The sequence below is a fragment of the Colobus angolensis genome, unplaced genomic scaffold (assembly GCF_000951035.1).
Source record: "Colobus angolensis palliatus isolate OR3802 unplaced genomic scaffold, Cang.pa_1.0 Scaffold518, whole genome shotgun sequence".
In the NCBI taxonomy this organism is placed as follows: domain Eukaryota; kingdom Metazoa; phylum Chordata; class Mammalia; order Primates; family Cercopithecidae; genus Colobus; species Colobus angolensis.
Genome location: NW_012118688.1, coordinates 1,886,974 through 1,912,233, shown reverse-complemented (window position 1 = coordinate 1,912,233; position 25,260 = coordinate 1,886,974). Strand labels below are relative to the sequence as shown.

The following is a 25,260-nucleotide window of genomic DNA, read 5'->3' as shown; positions in this document are numbered from 1 at the left end:
GTGGTACATATACCATGGAATACCATGCAGCCACAAAAAGGATGAGTTCATGTCCTTCGCAGGGACATGGATGAAGCTGGAAACCATCATTCTCAGCAAACTATCACATGAACAGAAAACCCAACACTGCATGTTCTCACAAATAAGTGGGAGTTGAACAATGAGAACACATGGACATAGGGAGGGAAACATCACACACCGGGGCTTCCCAGGGGTTGGGGGCCTAGGGGAGGGATGACGTTAGGAGAAACACCTAATGTAGGTGATGGGTAGATGGGTGCAGCAAACCACCACGGCATGTGTGTACCTATGTAACAAACCTGCACATTTTGTACATGTACCCCAGTACTTAAAGTATAATATAAAATAATAATAATAATAATAATAATAATTTTGAAGGGAAAAATAAAACAAAAGCGAAAAAAAGAAAAAGAAAATTATTATGGTATTTATCCATCTAATAGTAAAATGCAGTAAAAATGGAAGTTCCTGGTAACATTACACGTGGTTGAATAGTAGTAACAGAATATAAGTGTTACACATATTTATAATGTAGGCATAGTAAATGTAGCAAAAATGATGACACTGAGGGAGGAAGGTGAGAGGAAATGAGAGTACTATTTAGACAATACATTAAAAGGCAGAATTCTTCAAAAATGAATTATCTACACAATAACCTTGAACATTATGGAATATGATAGTTGCTTGTCTCTCACATTTCTTAACTTTCTGTTTACAATGATATCACAAACACGGTTATTTCTCTGACCATTACAAAGGATGACAGTTTGTCCTGATAATGGGATTAAAGACAGAAGAAAGCTAAATTGGAAATCACTGGAGTCAGGCATGGAAACATTGATAAAACATTGACAAAACATTGATAAAACAGTTCGTGAATAAACATATGAAAAATATATATAAAAATATAAAAAATGCTAAATTATATGTGTATGTGTGTATATATTTATATAATATTTATAATTCTATTGTTTTTTTCAGTTCAATAAGCAACCAAGGGTTCCAATTATAAAGATAATAGAAATTTTATTTAATCAACTTGTGAATGTATTGTGAGTGATAAAAATTTCCACTTGCTACTCAAGAGACTAGATTAATTTCCAAGGTCTATGCAGCTGACTTGCTTCTTTTTACTAGAATTTATCTGATGATAGAAGGGATTTGGGCTCTTTTGTTCACTACTACATCTCTAATCCCTAGAACAGTGCTAAACATATAAATTGGTGATTAATAAATATTTGTGAACCAAATGACAGTTTTAGTGGTTTCTGTCCTTGTGAGGATTATTTAAATAAATTATCATACAAAAATCAGATAATGATTCACTTATTTTTCCTTCAAGTTATTTACAATCTTGGTATTTATTTATTTATGCATTTTTGGTATGTGGTATGTAATACAGAGATAATTTTACCTGTATTCCAAAGTATCAGCCAATTGATCTAGCCCTATTTACTGAGTGAACTAATGTTTATTATGGATTTTGAAATGTCACACTCATTATACTAAATTCTATTATATACATTCATCGTTCTGAGTTCCCTGTTGTGTTCAATGCAATTGTGAATATTCCTAAAATGTTAAAAAAATATATTTTTTATGAATCGAGGGTGGAGCAAGATCGCAGAATAAATAGCTCTCCTGATCATTCCCCAGCAAAGACACAAATTTAACAACTATCTACACAAAAGAAACACCTCCATAAGAAGCAAAAATGAGGTGGACACTCACAGTACCTGGCTTTAAGTTCATATCACTAAAAGAGGCAATGAAGAGGTAGGAAAACTGGTCTTAAATTGAGGACACCATCCGTCCCCTAAGCCTTGGCAGTTGCAGTGTGGGGCAGAGAGCATTTCTGTGCACTGGGGAGAGGGATATTGCAGCAATTGTGAAGTACTGAACTCAGTGCTGCCCTATTATAATAGAAAACAAACTGGACCAAACTCAGTTGATGACCAGCCACAGGGGGAACATACAAACCAGGCATAGCCAGAGGGGAATCACCAATCACAGTGGTCAAAATTTGAGTTTGCACAAGGCTCACCACCACAGACTAAAGTCCTCTTGGACCCTAGATGAACTTGAAAGGCAATATAGGCCACAAGGATGGCAACTCCTAGGCATGTCCTAGTGCTGAACTGGACTCAGAGCCAGAGGACTTGGGGGCTGCAACCTATTGGGACACCAGCATAGGCAGAGATAAAGGAGTGTTGGCATCACCTCTTCCCTAACCCCCATGCTGCACAGTTTGCGGCTCCAAAGGAGATTCCTTCCCTCCACCTGAGAAGAGAGGGAAGAGTTGGGAGAATCCTGTCTTGCATCTTCAATACCAGTTCAGGCACAGCAGGATAAGGAACTTTTCAGAGTTGTGAGGTCTTCTTTCTACAACTTAGCTCCTGGACACCACTTCTAGACACATCAAGAGCCAGAAGGGAACCCACTGCCATGAAAGGAACGTCCTAGTCTTGGCAGGATTCACCAACTGCTAACCAAAGAGGCCTTGGGCCCTGAAAAACCCAGCAGCAATACCCAGGTACAATGGTGAGGAACTTGGATGAGACTCTGAGACTTGCTGGATTCAGGTGAGACTCAGCACACCCCCAGGTGTGGTGGCTATGGGGTAAGACTACTTTCACCTGAGAAAAGCAGAGGAAACAGTAAAGAGAACTTTGTCTTGCACCTGAGACAGCAGCATGACCACAGTGGGTAGAGCACCAAGTGGGCTCCCGGAGTCCCCAATTCCAGAACTTGACTCTTGGATGGCATTTCTCAACCTGCTCTGGGACAAAAGGGCACCCACAGTCCTGAAGGGGAAGTCCCAGTCCATGCAGAAGTCACTACAAGCTTACTGAAGAGCCCTCGGGCCTAAAAAAACATCAGTGGTCTGGCAGTACTCACTGTGGGCCTGTGGTGGTGGCCACAGGGTAAGGCTCCTCTGCGTTTGGAAAAGGGAGGAAAGAGTGGGAAGGACTGTGTCTTATGGTTTTAGTGCCAGCTCAGCTGCAATACAACAGGACACCAGGTACACTATAAAGGTTTCCGACTTTAGTCCCTGGCTGTTGAACAGTACCCCAGGACACACTTGGGACCTGGGGGAACTCACCACCCTGAAAAGAAGGGAATAAGCCTAGATGGCTTTGCCACCTGATGACTGTAGAGACCCAGGACCTTGAGCAAACATAAGCAGTAGCTAGGGAGTGGTTACAGCAGGCCTTGGGTAAGACCCAGTGCTGTGCTCACCACAGTCCTAAGACTAGCAACTACAGAGGTGTCTGTGTCACTACACCCTTAGCTCCAGGTGTCTCAGAGCAGAGAACAAGACTTCATTTGCTTGGGAGAAAGTAAAGAAAGAGAACAAGAGTCTCTGCCTGATAATCCAGAAAATTCCTCTGGATTTTATCCAAGACCATCAAGGCAATAGCTCTATGAGTCTGCAAGAACCACAACATTGCTGGGTGTGGGGTGCCCCCTAAAGCAGATACAGCTTAGAACATGACATTGAAGTCCTTTTGAGTATCAGGAAAGCTACTGCAAGAAGGATGGGTACAAACAAGCCCAGACTGAGAATAGTACAATAAATGTTGAGTTCTTCAATGCCCAGTCACCGAAGAACATATACAAGCATCAGTACTATTCAGAAAAACATGACTTCACCAAATGAACTAAATGAATCACCAAGTACAAATCACAAAGAAACACAGATAGGTGACCATTTAGACACATAATTCAAAATAGATGTTTTGAGGAAACTCAGAGAAATTCAAGATAATATGGAGAAGGAATTCAGAATTCTATTGGGTAAGTTTAACAAAGACTAAAATAATTAAAAAGAATCAAGCAGAATTCTGGAGCTGAAACATGCAATTGGCATACTAAAAAAATGCATCAAAGTCCTTTAATATCAGAATTGATCAGCAAAAGAAAGCATTACTGAGCTTGAAGATAGGCTATTTAAATACATACAGTCAGCAGAGATAAAAGAAAAATGAAAAAAAAAAGTAGCATGTCTACAAAACCTAGAGAATAACCTCAAAAGGGCAAATCTAAGGTTTGTTGACGTTAGAGAGGAGGTAGAGAAAGAGATATGAGTATAAAGATTATTCAAAGGGATAATAACAGAGAACTTCCCAAACCTAGAGATAGATATCAATATCCAAGTATAAGAAGGCTATAGAACAGCAAACAAATTTAACCCAAAGACTTACCCCCAGCAATTTAAAAATCAAACTCCCAAAGATCAAGGATATAGACAGAATCCTAAAAGCAGTAAGAGAAAAGAAACAAATAACATAGAATTGTGCTCCAATAAATCTGGCAGTGGACTTTTCAGTGGAAACCTTACAGGCCAGGACAGAGTGGCATGACATATTTAAAGTAATAAAGGGGAAAAGGAAGAAAAACAAAAAAACCTTTTGCTCTAGAATACTATATTCAGCAAAAATGTCCATCAAACATGGAGGAGAAATAAAGAGTTTATCAGACAAACAAAAGCTTAGGGATTTCATTAACACCATACCTGTTCTACAAGAAATGCTACAAGGAGTAATTCAATCAGAAAGAAGAGGACATTAATGCGCAAGAAAAAATCATCTGATGGTACTAAACAAATTAGTAATAATAAGTACACAGAAAAATGCAGAATATAATAACATTGTAAGTGGTATGTAAACCCCACTTTCAATGTATCAAGAATGAACGATGAGTCAATTAAAACCAATAACTATAAAAACATTACAAGACATAGACAGTACTATATAATATAAAAAGAAACAATAAAAAGTTCAGAAGATGGTGAGGGATGAAGTTAAGTCATAGAGTTCTTAAGGGCTTTCTTTTGACTTGCTTGTTTAGGCAAGCAGTGTTAAGTTGTTATCAAGTTAAATAATGGGTTGTAAGACAATATTTGCAAGCCTAATGGTAACTTCAAACCAAAAAACATGCAATGGATACACAAAAAATATGAAGCAAAACAATAAATCACAGAATCAGAGAAAATCACCCTCGCTAAAAGAAGACAGAAAGGAAAGAAAGAAGAAAGAGAAGACCAAAAAACAACCAGAAAACAAGCAGAAAAATGGCAAAATTGATAACTACTTATCAATAATATTATTGAATGTAAATGAACTAAACTCTCCAATCAATACATACAGTGTGGCTGAATAGATAATAAAAAACAATGCTCAATGATTTGATGATGCAAAGAAAGACACTTCACCTATAAAGATACACATAGACTAAAATTATAAAGGGGTGGAAAAAAATATTTCACACCAATGGAAACCAAAAATGAGCAAGAGTCCCTATACTTACATCAGACAAAATAGATTTCAAGACAGAAACTATCAGAAGAGACAAAGAAGGTCACTATATAATGATAAATTGGCCAATTCAGCAAGAGGCAAAAAAATTGCAAATATATATGCACCAAACACTGGAGCACCCAGATATGTAAAGCAGATGTTATTAGAGCTTAAGAGAGAGATATAACCTAATATAATAATAGCTGGAGACTTCAACACCCCACTTTCAACATTTGACAGCTCTTTCAGACAGAAAATCAACAAAGAAACATCAGACTTCATCTGCACTATAGACAAAATGGACCTAATAGACAGTTATAGAACATTTAATCTGAAGGCTACAGAATACACATTGTTTTCCTCAGCACATGGATCATTCTCAAAAATAGACTATATGTTAAGGCACAAAAAGTCTTAAAACTTTTTAAAAAATGAATCATATCAAGCATCTTCCCTGAACACAATGGAATAAAATGAGAAAGGAATAATGAGATAAATTTTGGAAACTATACAAATACATAGAAATTAAACAATATGTTTTCAATGACCAATGGATTAATGGAGAAATTACAAAGGCAATTGAAAACTTTCTTGAAACAAATTATAATGGAAACAACATACCAAGCCTATGGGATACATCAAAAACAGTAATAAGGGAGAATTTTATAGCTATAAGTGCCTGCCTTAAAAACAGCAAAATTTAAAATTAACAACCTAATGATGCATACTAAAAAACTAGAAAAGCAAGAGCAAAACAAGCCCAAAATTAGTAGAAAAAAAGAAATAATCAAGATCATAGCAGAAATAAATTCATTTAAAATGAAAACAATAAAACAAAAGATCAACAAAATAAAAAGCTGATGTGGACCAGGAGCAGTGACTCATGCCTGTAATCCCAGCACTTTGGGAGGTTGAGGCTGACAGATCATGAGGTCAGGAGATTGAGACCATCCTGGCTAACACGGTGAAACCCCGTCTCTACTAAAAATACAAAAAAGAAATAATCAAGATCATAGCAGAAATAAATTCATTTAAAATGAAAACAATAAAACAAAAGATCAACAAAATAAAAAGCTGATGTGGACCAGGAGCAGTGACTCATGCCTGTAATCCCAGCACTTTGGGAGGTTGAGGCTGACAGATCATGAGGTCAGGAGATTGAGACCATCCTGGCTAACACGGTGAAACCCCATCTCTACTAAAAAAAAAAAAAAAAAAAAATTACCTGGGCATGGGGCGGGCACCTGTAGTCTCAGCTACTCAGGAGGCTGAGGCAGGAGAATGGCATGAACCTGGGAGGCAGAGCTTGCAGTGAACCGAGATCACGCCACTGCACTCCAGCCTGGGCGACAGAGCGAGACTCCATGCCAAAAAATAAATAAATAAATAAATAAAAATTTTTAAAAAGCTGATGTGTTGAAAAGGTAAACAAAATTGACAAATCTTTAGACAGACCATCTAAGAAAAAAAGAGAGAAGAAAGAGAGAAATAGATGAAAAAGTAGACATTACAACTGATACTGCAACAACTCAAAAGATCATTAGAAGCCACTATGAGCAACTATATGCCAATAAATTGGAAAATCTAGAAGAAATGGACAAATTCCTAGACACATATAACCTACCAACTTTGAACCGTGAAGATATCCAAAGCTTAAACAGACCAATAACAAGTAACATGATTGAAGCCATAATAAAAAGTCTCCCAGTAATGAAAAGCCCAGAACCTGATGGATTCACTGCTGTATTCTACCAAACACTTAAAGAACTAATACCAATCCTATTTAAATTATTCTGAAAAACAGAGGAGGATGGAACAATTCCAAACTCATCCTACAAAGCCAGTATTACCCTGATACCAAAACCAGAGAAAGACACATCAAGAAAAGGAAACTACAGGCCAATAAATCTCATGAATATTGATGCAAAAATCTTCAACAAAATGCTAGCAAACTGAATTCAAGAATACATTAAAAACAGCATTAATCATGACCAAGGAGGATTTATCTCTGGGATGTAAGGATAGTTCAACATATGCAAATCAACAAATGTGATACATCATATCAACAGAGTAAAGAATAAAAAACATATTATCCTTTCAATTGATGCTGAAAAAGCATTTGATAAGATTCAACATCTCTTATTTAAACCCTCAAAAAGCTGAGTATTGAAGGAACATAACATAATAACAGCTACATATGACAAACCCGAAGCTAGCATCATACCAAATGGGGAATAACTGAAAGCCTTTCCTCTGATATATGGAACACAAGGATACTCACTTTTAGCACTGTCATTCAACAAAGTACTGTAAATCCTAGCTAAGGTAATCAGACAACAAAATAAAGTAATAAGCATCCAAATTGATAAAGAAAAGTCAAATTATCCGTGTTTGAAAATGATATGATCTTACATTTGGAGAAACCTAGATTCCTCCAAAAAACCATTAGAATAAAAAACAAATTCAGTAAAGCTGAAGACTATAAAATTAACATGTACAAATCAGTAGCATTTCTACATGCCAATAGCAAACAATTTGAAGGAGAACTAAAAACAGTGATATCATTTACAACAGCCACAAATAAAATTAAATACTTAGGAATTTCCTTAACTAAAGATGCAAAATGTCTCTATAATGAAAATGATAAAGCATCTTTGAAAGAAATTGAAGATGACATCAAAAAATGGAAAGATATCCCATGTTCCTAGATTGGGGAAACAAATATCTTTTAAATGTCCATACTGCCCAAAGCAAACTACAGATTCCATGCAATCCTTATCAAAATACCAAGGGCATTCTCCAAATAAAAAGAAAAAACAATTCAAAAATTTAAATTCTAAAAAGATTCTAAAAAGGTTTGAATAGGCATTTCTCAAAGGAAAGCATACAAATGGCAAACAGGCATATGAAAATGTGTTTAATATCATTGATCATCAGAGAAATGCAAATCAAAACTATGAGATATCATCTCACCCCCGTTACAATGGCTTTTATCCAAAAGTCAGACTATAACAAATGCTGGCGAGGATGTGGAGAAAAGGGAATCCACCTACACTGTTGATGGGAATGTAAATTAGTACAATCACTATGAAGAACAGTTTGGAAGTTCCTTAAAACCCTACATTTGAGCTACCATATGATCCAGCAATCCCACTGCTGGATACATACCCCAAAAGAAGGAAAACCAATACATCAGAGAGATATCTGCACTCCCATGTGTGTTTTAGCTCTGTTCACAATAGCCACGATTTGGGAGCAAATTAAGTGTTCATCAAGAGATGAATGAATAAAGAAAATGCGATACATATACACAGTGGAGAACCATTCAGTCATAAAAAGAAGGAAGTCTTGCGATTTACTAAAACACAGATGGAACTGGAGGTCATTATGTTAAGTGAAATAAGCCAGGCACAGAAAGGCAGACTTTGCGTGTTCTGTTATTTGTGGGAGCTGCAATCTGAAACATTTGAACTTATGAAACTATAGAGTATAAGGATGGTTACCAGAGGCTAGGGAGAGTAGTGGAGGAGTGGGAGGGAACTGGGGAGTGTTAATGAGTACAAAAATAGTTAGAAAAAATTAATAAGACCTAGTATTTACCAGCATAAAAGGGTGACTATAGTCAAAAATAATATAGTTGTACATTTAGAAATAACTCTAAGAATATAATTGGATTGTTTGTAACACAGTGGATAAATGCTTGAGGTGATGGATACCCCATTATGTAATTAACACATATTGCATGCCTGTATCAAAATATCTTATGTAACCCATAAATATATACACCTACTATGCACTCACAAAAACTAAAAATAAGAAAAAGGCTAATTTAATGCTATTCCACACTGCTTTAAAATGTCTACTAAACAAAAAATTACGAACTAGCTAATCAGTTTATTCTCTGACTTATTCTTAGTATGCCCAACTGGCATCTCACCAAAACACCTAAGCTCTTTAACTATGATATATTTAAATGTATTTTAAGGAAATGTATATTGAAATTCGAACCACACTCAGCAATAAAAAGCATGAAATCATGTCCTTTGCAGCAACATGGATGGAACTGGAGGCCATTATGGTAAGTGAACTAACTTAGAAACAGAAACAGAAAACCAAATACCACGTGTTCTCGCTTGTGGTGGGAGCTAAACAATGGGTGCACATGGATATAAAGATAGAGATGATACACACTGGAGACTCAAAGAGGGTTGAGAGTCGGAGGAGGTCAAGGACTGAAAAATTACCTATTGGATACAGTGTTCACTATTTGGGTAATGAGCACACTAGAAGCCCAATCCCCACTGGTAGGCAATATATCCATGTCACAAAAATGCACGTGTACCCTCTGAATCTAAAATAAAATTAAATATAATTCAAAAAATAAAATGCAACAGTTGCAGTGTGAAAAATATGTGTAACATACTACTTAGTCTATTTCAAAATAAATAACTTGATAAGAGAGAGAAACGGAGAGAGACAGGGACTGAGTAATTCAAACTATAAAGAAAAGTTGAGAGTTCAGAGAGTTATTTGTATCTCCAGATGAAAAACTACAGATTTATGTCATATTAGATGCAGTTACTCTTATGAAATATCTGTGATGAATCAATTTTTGTGAGGAGAGATGTATTTTCAGTGCACAGGGATGCTATGGAAATGATTCTAGTAAAGGTAATAAACATTTCAAGTTTATATCTGTCAGCTATTTTCATATATAAATCCATTGTTGAAATATCAGCTTTTAAAAAAATCTAATTTTGTCCAAAATTGTATCCTATTCCTCCCTCCACACATAGGAAACTTCAAAATAAATAAATGATAAAGTTCATAATGGTCATGCCACCCTCCAGTTTCGCCTGTCTAAATCTCTGGAAAGCCCTAGTGCTTGATTAGCATAGTACATATTATGTCAAATTTTAATACAATAACTTCTCATCACAGACACTATGGTGGTGCAGTACCTTGCCAAACAATATTGACTTGTTTGATTTTTATTATCCTCATAAATATTTTTAACATTAGAAATAAAAACAATCTACAGATGTTTATTTGACAATAATGTTCCAAGTGTTGTGATAAATAATATGAGTAAACAGCCTACCATAGAGCCAAACACTTAGTAAATATTCAATATTTTTGTGATTATGATTTTTTATTTTTGCTAATAGTAAACTAGAGAAACCTCTGCAATAAAGGACTTAAATTCTTATGGGAGAGAGAAACAAGTAGAAACAAAAGTGAAAACCATACGACAAACACTTTAGTAAGCTTACATCAAGTATAAGACAAGGAAGATGTATCCCATCTAGTCTTGGGGAGATTGTGGGCAGGTTTCCTAGAAGAGCTGACATCTGTAATGAGACTTGAATTGTGAGGATAAAGAGACACTGAAAAGAGATTCCAGACAAAGCAAAAAGTATTATAAAATTTAAATGCAGAAAGAAGCAGACAGAGTCACCAGTAGGGGCCTCCTTGCACTCCAAAGCCAAGTTGCCTCCACCACTGGAGTGAACACCTGCATGAAGGCAGGAGCCCCAGCACCCACTAGCACCCTAATGCAGCTGATGTGCATGCACCCCATTGTGTTGCTGCTGCTGGCATGTACAAATTAGGAAGGATCCTGTTGCCATCGCACTGTGAAAGGCTTTGGCCGACACTACTCACCAGAGTGTAGTGACCAGCAGTCTGGGAGCACCTCATCCTCCACCCCCACCCAGTGCAGTCAATTCCTAAACTCGAGGAGCCAAAGAACAAAGTTAGGGCCTGACACATATTCCCCAGAGTTAGAGCACACAGTCTAGGAATAGATAACTGAGTGCTGGCCTTCTAAAATCTTCCAGAAATGAAGACAGTCAGCTGAATCCACCTTATACCACAATCAAACCGTCAAGGTCATAAAATAAGATAACAGAAAAAAGAAAAAACATCCAAAGGTCAGCAACTCTAAAGGCTGAAGAAATATCAGCCCATGAAAATGAGAAAGAACAAGTCCAAGAACTCTGACAACTCAAAAAGCCAGAGTGCCTTTTTTCCCCAAACTACTGCATCACTTCTCAAGGATTATGAACCAGACTGAGTTGACTGAAATGACAGAAATAGAATTCAAAGATGGATAGGAATAAGGATCATGGGGATGCAGGAGTATGTTGAAACACAATCCAAGGAAACTAGGGCTCATAATAAAATAATACAGGAGCTGACTGACAAAATAGCCAGTATAGAAAAGAATGTAATCGACCTCACAGAGCTTAAAAACATACTACAAAAATTTCATAATGCAGTCACAAGTATGAATAGCAGAATAGACAAAGCTGTAAAGAAAATCTCAGAGCTTGAAGACTGGCTTTCTGAAATAAGACAGTCAGACTTGGGAGGCCAAGGCAGGCAGATCACAAAGTCAGGAGATCGAGACCATACTAGCTAACACAATGAAACCCCGTCTCTACTAAAAATACAAAAGAATTAGCTGGGCGTGGTGGTGGGTGCCTATAGTCCCAGCTACCCAGGAGGCTGAGGCAGGAGAACGGCATGAACCCGGGAAGTGGAGCTTGCAGTGAGACGAGATCATGCCACTGCATTCCCGCCTGGGCAACAGAGTAAGACTCCAATAAAAATAAAAAAAAAAAAGACAGACAAGAATAGAGAAAAAAAGAATGAAAAGGAATGAAAAAAAAACATCCAAGAAATATGGGGTTATATAAAAAGACCAAATCTATGATTCATTGGTGTCCCTGAAAGAGACAGGGAGAGTGTAAACAACTTGGAAAACATATTTCAGGGTATCATCTATGAGAACTTCTCCAACCTAGCTAGAGAGGCCAACATTCAAATATAGGAAATGCAGAGAACTTACTGAAGTTCTTACTAAAGTACTTTACTGAAGGTATGTCACAAGAAGATAATCCACAAGACACACAATTATCAGATTCTCCAAGGTCAAAATGAAAGAAAAATTGTTAAAGGCAGCTACAGAGAAAGGTCAGGTCACCTACAAAGGGAAGTCCATTACACTAACAACAGACATCTCAACAGAAACCCTACAGAAACCAGAAGAGATTGGGGGCCAATATTCAATATTCATAAACAGAAGAAATTCCAACCCAGGATTTCATACCTGGCCAAATTAAGCTTCATAAGCAAAGGAGAAATAAGATCCTATTCAGACAAGCAAATGTTGGAATTTGTTACCACCAGACCTGCCTTACAAGGGCTTCTGAAAGAAGCACTAAATATAGAAAGAAAAGACCATTACCGGCCATTACAAAAGCACCTGTAAGTGACACTATACAGCAACCACACAAACAAGTCTGCATAATAACCAGCTAACATCATGATGACAGGATCAAAGCCACACGTATCAATACTAACCTTGAATTTAAGGGGGTTATATGCCCCATTTAAAAGGCACAGAGTGGTAAGCTGGATAAAGAACAGAGACCCATTGGTCTACTGTTGTCAAGAGACTCTTCTCATGCAATGGCACCCATAGTCTCAAAATGCATGGATGGAGAAAAATCTACCAAGCAAATGGAAAACAAAAATAAAAGTAGGGGTTGCAATCTACATCTCAGACAAAACCAAAGCAGATCAAAAGAGACAAGGAAGGGCATTACATAATAGTAAAGGGTTCAATTCAACAAGAAAGCCTAACTATCCTAAATTAATATACACCCAGTACAGGAGCACCTAGATTAATAAAGCAAGTCCTTAGAGACCTTCAAAAAGACAAATTCCCACACAATAATAGTGGGCGATGTTAACAACCTACTAATAGTATTAGACAGATCATCAAGGCAGAAAATTAACAAAGATATGCAGGACCTGAACTCAGCACTGGATCAAATGAACCTGACAGACATCTAGAGAACTATCCACCCAAAAGCAACAGGATATCCATTCTTCTAATCGCCACATGACACATACTCTAAAATCAATCACATAATTGGACACAAAACACGCTTCAGCAAGTGCAAAATAGCTGAAATCATAACGACCACTTCTTGGGCCACAGAGTAATAAAATTAGAAATCAAGACTAAAAAATTCTCTCAAAACCATATAATTATATGGAAATTGAATAACCTGATCCTGAATAACTTTGGGGTGAATAAAGAAATTAAGGCAGAAATCAAGAAGTTCTTTGAAACTAATGAGAAAAAAGATACAACATACCAGAATCTCTGGGAAACATCTAAGGCAATGTTAAAAGGAAACTGTACAGCACTAAATGCCCACATGAAAAGTTGGAAACATCTCAATTTAACAACCTAACATGACAATTAAAAGTACTAGAGAGTCAAGAGCAAACAAACTCCAAAACTATCAGAAGACAAGAAATAACCAAAATCAGAACTGAACTGAAGGAAGGAGATTGAGGCACGTAAAACCACTCAAAAGATGAACAAATCCAGGAGTTGAGTTTGTGGAAAAAAAAAATGAAATAGACCATTAGCTAGAATAAGAAAGAAGACAATAGAGAAGATCTGAATAAGCACAATTAGAAATTACAAAGGGTACCAGTCACCCCATAGAAATACAAATAATTATCAGAGAATATTATGAGCATCTCTAAGCACATAAACTAGAAAATCTAGAATACATGGAAAAATTCCTGGACACAGACACCCTCCAAAGACTGACCTAGGAAGATATTGAATCCCTGCACAAACCAATAATGAGCTCCAAAACTGAATCAGAAATAAATTATCTACCAGCCATAAAAAGCCCAGGACCATATGGATTCACAGTCAAATTCTACCAGATGTACAAAGAAGAGCTGGTATCATTTCTACTGAACTTATTCCCCAAAATTGAGAAGGAAAGCCTCCTCCCTAACTCATTCTATGAGTCCAGCATCATCCTGATACCAGACCTGGCAGAGACACAACAAAAAAATGAAATCTTTAGGCCAATATCCTTGATGAACATCGGTGCAAGAATCCTCACCAAAATACTGGTAAACTGAATTCAGCAGCATGTCAAAAAGCTAATCTACCATGATCAAGTAGTCTTTATCCCTGCAACACAAGGTTAATTCAATGTATGCAAATAAAAATGTGTGATTCATCACATAAACAGAACTAAAGCGAAAAAGTGCATGATTATCTCAATAGATGCAGAAATGGCTTTCAATAAAACTCAACATCCCTTCACGTCAAAAACTCTCAATAAACTAGGTATTGAAGGAACATACCTCTAAATAATAAGAACTCTCTATATTAAACCCACAGCCAATATCATACTGAATGGGCAAAGATGGAAGCATTCCCTTTGAAAACCAGCACAAATCAAGGATGCCCTCTCACTAGTCCTATTCAACATAGTGTTGGAAGTCCTGGCCAGAGCAGTTGGGCAAGAGAAATAAATAAAGGATATCCAAATAAGAAGAAAGGAAGTCAAATATTTCCTGTTTCCAGACAACACGATTCCATATGTAAAAACTCCTTAGTCTCAACCCAAAAGCTCCTTATGCTGATAAACAACTTCAGCAAAGTCTCAAGATACAAAATGAATGTACGGAAAAATCACTAACATTCCTAAACACCAACAACAACAGTCAAGCAAGAGCCAAATCAGGAATGTAATCACATTCACAATTGCCACAAAAATTATAAAACACCTAGGAATATCAAGGAAAGTGAAAGATCTCTACAAGGAGAATCAACAAAACACTGCTCAAAGAAATCAGAGATGATACCAACAAATGGAAGAATCATCCCATGCTCATGGATAGGAAGAATCAATATTGTTAAAATGGGCACATGGCCCACAGCAATTTATACATTCAATGCTATCTCTATAAAACTACTAATGACACTCTTCACAGAACTAGAAATAACTATTTTAAAATTCATATGGCACCAAAAAAGAGCCCAAATTGCCAGGGCAATCCTAAACAAAAAGAACATAGCTGGAGGCTTCACTGTATCCAACTTCAAACTATACAAAGCAGCTACAGCAACAAAAAGGGGATGACTGGTACGAAAACAGACACATAAACCAATGGAACACAACAGAGCTCAGACATAAGGTCGCACACCTACAACTATCTGATCTTTGACAAAATTGACAAAAACAAGCAATGGAGAAAGGACTCCCCATTCAATAAATAGTGACAGAATAACTGGCTAACCATATGCAGAAGATTGAAACTGGACCCCTTCCTTAAACTATATACAAAAATCAATCCAAATTGTATTAAAAAGTTAAATGTAAAACCTAAAAGTATAAAAACCCTGGAGGACAACTTTGGCACTACCATTCTTCATGTAGAAATGAGAAAAAATTTCATGACAAAGACACCAAAAGCAATTGCAACCAAAGAAAAAATTGACAAATGGGATCTGTTTAAACAAGCAAGCTTTTGCACAGCAAAAGAAACTATCAACAGAGTAAACAGACAACCTACAGAATGGGAGAAAAGGTTTGCAATCTATGCACCTGACAAAGGTCAAATATAAGGAATATAAGGTCACCTATAAGGAACTTAAACAAATTTACAAGCCAAAAATAAACAATCCATTAAAAAGTAGGCAAAGGACATGAACAGACACTCTTCAAAAGACATACATGCAGCCTAGAAGCATATGAATAAAAGCTTAACATCACTGACCATTAGAGAAATGCAAATAAAGACCACAGTGCAATACCATCTCACACCAGTCAGAATGGCTCTTCCTAAAAAGTCAAAAAGTAGGCCAGGCACGGTGGCTCACATCTGTAATCCCAGCACTTTGGGAGGCCGAGGTGGGTGGATCACGAGGTCAGGAGATCGAGACCATCCTGGCTAACACGATGAAACACTTTGGGAGGCCGAGGTGGGTGGATCACGAGGTCAGGAGATCGAGACCATCCTGGCCAACATGGTGAAACCCCGTCTCTACTAAAAATACAAAAATTAGCTGGGCGTGGTGGCGCGTGCCTGTAATCCCAGTTACTCAGGAGGCTGAGGCAGGAGAATTGCGTGAACCTGGGAGGTGGAGGTTGCAGTGAGCCGAGATCACGCCACTGCACTCCAGCCTGGTGACAGAGCTAGACTCCATCTCAAAAAAATAAAAAATTTAAAAATAAAGTCGAAAAGTAACAGGGGCTGGAGAGGTTTCAGAGAAAAAGGTACACTTATAAACTGTCGCTGGGAGTGTAAATTAGTTCAACCATTGTGGAAGACAGTGTGGCCATTCCCCAAAGACCTAAAAATGGAACTACCATTCAACCAGGAAATCTCATTATTGCCTATATACCCAAGCAATATAATTTGTTCTATCATAAAGACACATGCAGGTATATACTCATTGCAGCACTGCTCACAATAGCAAAGACATGCAATCAAACTACATGCCCATCAACGGTAGAGTGCATGAACAAAACACAGTACATATACACCAGGGAATAATATGCAGCCAGAAGAAAGAATGAGATCATGTCCCTTGCAGGAACTGGAGGCCATTATCCTTAGGAAACTAATGAAGGAACAAATATGGCATGTTCTCACTTTAAAGTGGGAGCTAAATGATGAGAACACATGGACACATAGAGGAGAACAGCAGATACTGGAGCCTACCGGAGGGTGGAGGTTGGGAGGAGGGAGAGCATCAGAAGAAATAACTAATAGGTACTAGGCTTAATACCTGGATGACGAAATAATCTATACAACAAACCCCTGTGATATGAGTTTACCTATATAACAAACCTGCACATGTACCCATGAACTTAAAATAAAAGTAAAAAAAAAAAAAAAGGAAGCAGCAGCCATTCAATAGTTTACAGCACTGAAGTATAATGTGCAAAAGTGAATGTAGAGAGTTACGGTTATAAGGTATGGTAGATATTGAAGTGAATAAAATACCATTAAAGGATTTTAGGCAAGAGTCTGATGCTAAAATTTGTGTTTTATGAAAAACCAAGTATGGCTGTGTGAGCAACAAACAGATGGGCAAGTGGCAGGACTGGATGTGGTAAATATGAGAGGGTGACATTGATGGAAATGATATAAATTACAAGAGTGACAGGGGAGCTAGAAAAAAGTAGGTAGATTCAGAAGATAATTTGTGGGTAGAATCAAAATAACTTGCTGGTTGGTGATTAATTAGACGTAAGAAGGGGGGATGCCTAGATTTTTCACCAGTGAAATTTGAGGTGCTTATGGGACATTCTAATGAAGGTGTTCATAAGGGGTAAGATATACAGAACTGGAGGTGAGGAGGTAGATCTAAGATAGATTTGGATCTGGGAGGCATTGGAAGAGTAACAAAACCACAAGAGGATATAGATGGCCAAAATGTGGAGGTTTGGAGCAAAGACAGAAGAAGGAAAATATCAATGTGATGAAGGAAAGAGGCCTTGAACAGAGAATGCTAAGGAGGGTCTTGAGAGCCACAAAGAAAACCAAAATGTTTTAGCTAGCATACAAGGGTGAGACAGGAAATCTGAGGAAAGATGGTGTCTGTATATCAGAGAGTAGAGGAAATGCCTCCCTTTGAATGTGAACAACTCTAATGCTCAAAAAGCTTGTAATTTTTAAGCAGAAGCCACAGTGAGCAGTATCTTCTGGAAACACTCATAGTTAAAATCTAAGTGTTTATTCCCTGAATGGTCAAGGGAAATATAAATAAATAGAGATTGAAGGATAGGTGAAAGGCACATAAAGGAAGATAGTGAAAAGGAAAGAGAAATAAGAAAAAGGTAACACAGAAATAAGAATCCTAGGTAAATAGGAAGACTGAGGAAAGTAATTTGGGAAAAAGAAAGAATGTTATTTATATATTGTAATAAATGAAGGAAAATAGTAACAGAGGAGAAGAAAGAATGTATAAGATGAGCAGAACAAAGCCAAGACAAGAGTGCACATTAGCACATCAACACAAAATAAGTCTGTATACAATACTATTTACAGGTTAATTATATCCTCAAGGGAAAAAGTATAATATTTGATACAATAATAAGCTGTTGGCTTGTCTCTGTTCCTGTCAGATGTTCAGCTTTTCAACTAGTTTTAAATACTTGAACATCTTTTCAACTTCTTTTGGCTTTATCTATATAACCATCCATTTAGCCATTGATCTATTTAAGAGATATTTATTCAGCACCTTCAATGTACTCACACAGGATTTAAAGCTTGGTGCGGAACTTACAGATATTCGCTATACTAATATTTTAGAAAACAGGAGTTGTATCTAACATTATTAAAGACTTGAAATTTAGTTCAATGATTACCTAAAACACACAAATAATTTTACATAAATTGCAATATACTGAAGTTTATGAATTTTCTGAAGGACTTTTATACTGTACAGGTCATCAGAGCAATGGATTCAGATTTATTAGACATATTGCTTAATGAGTCTAACAATGAAATTGTTATTTTTTGCTTTAAAAAAATGTATTACTAAACTATTTTTAAATAGACAGTTTTTTAAAGCATTTTTAGGTTTGCAGCAAAATGAATCAGAAGTTACAGAGAGTTACCACACACACAATCCTCCCCCACCATCAACCTTTTGCACTGCAGTGGTGCATTTATTACAACTGATGGACCTACATTAACAAATCATTATCACCCAAAGTTCACAGTTTACATCAGGACCCACTCTTAATATTATACATTCTATGGGTTTTAACAAATGTATAATGACATGTATTCACAATTATAGTATCAAACAGAGTAGTTTCACTACCTTAAACGTCCTGTGTACACTACCTATTCATTACTCCTTCCCCACTAACCCCTAGTATCCACTGATCTTTTTCCTGTCTCTATGGTTTTACATTTTCCAGAAAGTCATATAGTTGAAACCACACAGTATGTAGCCTTTTCAAATTGGCTCCTTTTACCTAGTAATACATCTGTAAGTTTTCTCCATGTCTTTTCATGACTTGATAGCTCACTTCATTTTACTGCTGAATAATACATTGTTCTTTGATGGAGGGAGTTTACCTCTTTTTTGCCTTCTGCCATGTGAGGACATAGTGTTCCTCTTGTTTGGAGTGTGCATCGTCTAGGCACCATCTTGGAAACAGAGAGCAGCCCTTATCAGACATAGAACCTGCCTGTATCTTAATCTTGGATTTCTCAGCCTTTAGATCTGTGAGAGATAAATTTCTATTCTTTATAAATTTCCCAGTCTATGGTATTCTGTTATACCAGGACAAAGCTAAGACAGTATGTGTCTGTTATTTTGTTAGGCACAGTTCTAGGCTCTGGGAATAAATGAGACAAGATTGTTCCTTGGCTAATTAAGAAGGTCACATTCCTAATTAGCCAAGGAACAATATTGTCTAATTTATTCAGAAGGTCACATTCTACTGGACGACACAGATGATAAACAAATACATTTATGTTTACAATTACATTTATATTTAAAAAGTGCTATTGAGAATAAAAATAGAGCAGGAAAGAGTAGGACTGAAGGATGTGCTGTTTTAGAGAAGATACTGATAAACCTTCTCAGATAAGGTGACATTTAATCAATGACTTGAATGAAAAGAGAAAGGAAACCATGAAGATATCTGGTAAAATAATGCTCTAGTCAAAGGGAACAGGAAGCACAAAGGCTTTGTAAAGGCATTGGACTCGGTGTGTTAAAAAACAGCAAAGAGGTAAATGCCTATTATATATTATTTGGAAAAAATGCAGCAAAATCTTTGAAATTAACTTGCATAGGCCACTGTGTTGGTAAAATTAGAGCCATACTACTTTTATAACAAATTAACATATTATTTTTAATACATGCACATATTTTATGACACCCTGGTCAAAGTGTTACTCTACAATAATCAAACCAATTTTTATGTGTTTTTGTGTAGTTCACCTTAGCATTATTTATTTGTACTTTGTTTTTTGTATTTTAATGAGGCAAATACATTTTTATAAGATATAAATTTTGATATTTTCAGCATGTCAATTAGAAGGTAATACAGTACTCTATGTTTGCCGTTCTCAAATACCAACATATCGATATATCTTTTTCAATCTTGGTGTTTTCTTGAATGTTTTCTGAAATAACACCTTCAATTTAAGGGCAATCAGAATTCAAAGTCTCATTTTTAAACTGAACTCTTAATCTTCCCCTTACTTGTAAAGTTTGAATTAAATTCTTCACATTGGATATTAAAAAGTTATTTCATGTTAAAAAACAGTCTACTCTAAACACAACAGGTTTGTATGTACTTGGAAGAAAGGAGTTGAATTGAAGCTAAAGGAACAATGACCGTGCATACTGTTCTTACTACTGTCTGTGAACACCAACATGTCTCAGCACCACACTATATAATTTACAAGAGGCTTATGACTCAGTTAAAAACAACTGCATTTTAAGGGCAGTTCTGTTAGAATGTAAATTCATTTTAAACACAAGGATGTGAAATGTCTTTCTAATTTCATTGTGAAATGCCTAATATGACCTACCCTCCAAAGAATTCATGAAGCATTATTACTCTTAGTGATTTCCAGCATGATCCTCATTTGACATGTGAGATGTTTTCTAGAAGATTTTACTTTATCTCAACTAGTTATGTACTAAGTTTGAGCAGTGTCACCTATATATTTAATACTCTATACAGTTGAAAATGTCAGCAATGATTAAGGCTTTCATTTCTAGAGTTCCTCCATATGCTTTTAAAATCAGTTATTCTTCAAAATAAGTTAAAGAAGCATCTTTTATTATTTCCATTTTACATGTGAGGAAACATATCTTGAAGATGTTAAGGAGGCATCATTTTTGTAGAACAGAAAGTAAATGTTGGAGAGGGGTCTAGAATCCATGGATTCTGAGTGGATTATGTGTCCATGGCTCCTTCTCCATCATCACACTACAATTTGCAATAATTTGTTTAAAGAAAAAATCACTTCTCACCTTTGTGACAGTTTTTCCATATCACATGTCGAGTATTCTCATAATTTACATTCATCCAACTAAGCAAAATTCTTTCAGAATCAGAATATATGTTGCTGGATGCAAAACAAGGATTGACTTTCGCTGTATTTTGCACATAGTTGGGGGGCATATTATTGCTGCAGTATGGTACTACACGGGATAGAACAAAAACCTGAAATTGGGAGAGATAACTTTTATTAAATACAAATGGAAAAATAGCAAATAAAAATTTGAAGAGAAAATTTTAAAAAACATGACAGGAGATAAAGGTTAAATGGACTCAATTAGAAGTAAAAGAGTAGAACAGATGTGTCCCAATAATGCTCATTTTAAATGGACAACTTTTTGCTTCTGTGGTATTTAGTCTTTAAAGCACTACACTGTATAATTTACAAGAGGTTTATTGTACGTTTAAAACATAACTGCACTTAAGAACATTTCGGTTAGGAGGTAAATTCATTTAAAACACAAGGGTGTAGGGTGCCTTTCTTATTTCCTTACCAGATGATGCAGCTTAGAAAAATAAGCCAAAGTAAAAGTAAGTAAGTTACCAAGTCAAAAATTATTTTCTTACATTTATTTAAGAGGTCTGTTTTAAGATGATAAAAGTGTACAAAATTTGTCATTTGACATATTGTTACCCTATAACTTAAAGTGTGGTATATTTACATCATATCACCATTCACTACATGTATACCCCATGTTTTATTAGGTAGCAATGCAACTGAATTTAAAAATAATTTTAGCAATATTAAGATGAAGTAAAGACCTCTGTGTCTCTCAGTAAAGCACTATAATACAGAGCTACTCAAAGTGACACTCTACTAACCACTGCCTACAAGTTCTAGATGAGATGAACAGTTTGTGATCTGCTACCTCACTATATACATCTCAAGAGTTTCCCAATGGAACATTGGTTCACATTAGAGTACACAGTGTAAGTTCAGCTCCTTGATTTATCCCAAACCTTTAATAGACAGTTTTCCAATGGTATGGGTATGAATACAACAATTTGAGTCATATGTGCTATAAAGATACTCTTGATACCCTGCTCGTATCTCCTTAGTTCCACCGTTACATTCTGAAGTTTGCTTATTATGAAAACCTGTAAGTCTCTGCTTGAGGGATTTTTTTTTTTTTTTTTTTTTTTTTTCTGGCATATGAGAGCACACTCAGCTCACAGAGGGCAAGGCAGGAGTGCCAGAAAATAATGACCCCAGCAATGGCCCCTTACCAAAGACAGTAGGGAATTGGTAGTTAATTACTCCAGATTCCTCACCAGTCAGTTGAGATAAATCTGAGACATGTTCTAAAATGTATCCTATTGGTTCCCAGTGGCACTGAGCTTCAGTTGTCCACAGTGAAACCTGATTGAAACCACAACTGTTACTGACTTCATTGTATGATCTGCTTTAATTTCCTACTCTACTACTGATGCTTCTTGGGAGCACTTCTGAAATAAACGATTTGCACTCAAAATACTTGTCTCAGCGTCTGCTTTTAGGGGAATCTAACCTGAGATAAGTACTCTTACAGTCAAGTACATGTTAATAGTAAATGAAAAAAAGTGCTCTCTAAGTAGTTCATAGTTATGCCATGCAGTCTTTCAAATAACTACAGTATACAAATTATTAAAATACATATGAGCATCCAAAACTGTTTTCTTTGCCACTATAAGAAGTACTTTAAAATGTGATCAAAAAAATCCATTTCTGAATGCTAGCTATTTATCTAGCATATGTGAATTGCATCATTTTAGCATTTTGTATAGAAGTTTAATGGAATTGCCTTCTTTCTTTCTGGCAGTTTTGTGGTCTAGAAGTACTACATTTCAAATCTCACGTATTATAAAAATGCAATTTAAAGCCTTTGAAAAGGACCCCCATCAATTTCTGTTTATTTCTGGGAAATATCAAATGATAAATTACTTGAGTACAGCTGATGAGATATATGTTTGGGACTAATGACCTGAACTGGCTCAGGATTCATCTGTCATCTGTCACTTCTACTCTGCAAATAAGACAAGATCTGCAAGTGACCCTTGACTAAAAATACACATTTAATGATGGACCCATACAGAGCACGGTTGTAACCTTCAGTATTGGAAGAGGCATTACACTGAGTGCTTAATTCTACAGCAGTGTTTCTGAAATTACCGGTGGTAAAAAACTTATTAATTTTCTCTTTACCACAGAATGACAGTTTTGTAAAATACTCTGAAAATAAATTGCTAGAAAAATAAAATGAAGAATTAAAATGTACACACAGTACAAGACTCCATCACTTGCAAATCCAAATACACCTGGGGCAGTAAGTGCTACTATTGATCCATTAACATGCAAACCACACCAAGCATGAGTTGAAGGAATGGAGCAAGAATTACAGAATGTGTTGTAACACATTCTCACAATGCAAGAATGTGTTGTGAGCTGTGCCAGCTAAGATGAAATTTGGGTAAATCATATTTCGTGATCCATATTCAGGAAATTCTTTCATGCCCTCAGAAAACATTGTTTCAAATTATCTTTCATTTTTGTTAAAGATTTTATTCAAGAAATGTAACAGCACCCTTTAAAGTCAATACATTGGCCACAAAATAGAACATAGTCCTGGGCTATCCCACTAAGTCACTATGGGACATTTAAAAGACTTCAAAACAACAATGACAAAACTACTACTAATAGTATACACTCACATATATTGAGTGCTATCCTACCCCTATCATATGCCCTTTCAGGTTCACATGAACTTTGCTATTATATTTGGCTTATTGTTTATTAATGACAACTTTTTAAATTATGTGTTCTTTTAACCCATTGGCTTAGAAAACATAATTTTCATTTTTACTTGTCCATAAAAATCTCTGGATTTTTGAGACTAATGAGATACTTGGATTTGTTCTGAAGAATCCTCTTGACTAGGCTTATGTTGACCCAAAGAAAAGAATCAATTGCCAGTTTATGTATGATCTTTCCTTTAGATTTAGAGATGCCTAATGGTTTAATGCTTATTTGGAGTCTCTTTAAACCTCGTTAACTAAAGAAATGTATAGCAATACATTTATAGGACATTCAAGTTACTTGAGAATCCAGATGAGGATAGTGTACCAGATCAAGCACTCATACCTCATTGTCAGTGTTTTGTATTGAGTAATGAGAAATTGCTCATTGCTCTGAGGTTGCTGCAGGACTAGAAAGCTGAAAAGATTTCTCAGACTTGAAGGTTTTCCTGTATTGAAATGGTGCTTGCCCACCATATTCCACTTCTTGTAACCACTTCTGACGTGAGTGTGAAGTGAGTGGGACACTGGAAGCTATGCTTTGAGTCTCAAGCTCTTGGGTTCACTGTTGGTGTGCATTCTGTGTTATAACCATCTTTTGTACGTCCTTAAAACTAAGTTAACATGTTGCTATGTAAAATCTACTGTGTGTCACAGTTTTGATTATCAAACCAAACCCAAGACCATGCTTCTGGTGAAACAGAGTAGGCCCTATATGGCTAACAGTGCAAAAAATCATATTTCCAGCATTAACAACCAGTCACCAAATGAAATGAATTTTCCCACAAGAATTTTCTTCTTACATTCAGTAAGAAAGATAGTTCAGGTTGATGGTGAAAAAGAGGAGGACAGGAGGAGCAAGTCGGGAATCATGCAGAAGAAGGAACTCTCCAGAGGGAGATCTGGGTGGCTGACTCCAAAGGAGACTTCCGACTGCCAAGTGGCAGCATGAGGGCTTTGGACTCCTGGGCCGCAGCAGAGAACAACAAGGAAGAAATAAGCATTACCTGCATCAAATTGTTGTATATGGCCAAATTCATGTGATCTTGAAAGAAAGCATGTGTGCCTGTGAGCCTCAGTTTCTTCATTGCTAAACTGATGATTTTAGTTGTGAGGAATTAATATTAAAAAATTTATTGACAGGGTCTTACACATACTACTCACTATTCAGATCTTTTTTTTTTTTCCTAATTAGAAATCATTTTATTTATTTTTTTTATTTTTATTTTTTATTATACTTTAAGTTCTAGGGTACATGTGCATAACGTGCAGGTTTGTTACATATGTAT

At 36.3% G+C, this 25,260-nt stretch overlaps 1 protein-coding gene across 1 annotated transcript in view; it reads right to left on the bottom strand.

Moving 5' to 3' along the window:
- CFAP47 (cilia and flagella associated protein 47) overlaps positions 1 to 25,260 on the bottom strand; it is a 455,808-nt gene that overhangs the window by 251,934 nt on the left and 178,614 nt on the right. The window contains exon 33 of the mRNA XM_011960616.1: positions 21,172 to 21,364. Coding sequence (XP_011816006.1) covers positions 21,172 to 21,364 — 193 coding nt within the window. The remainder of the gene's footprint in view (positions 1 to 21,171; positions 21,365 to 25,260) is intronic.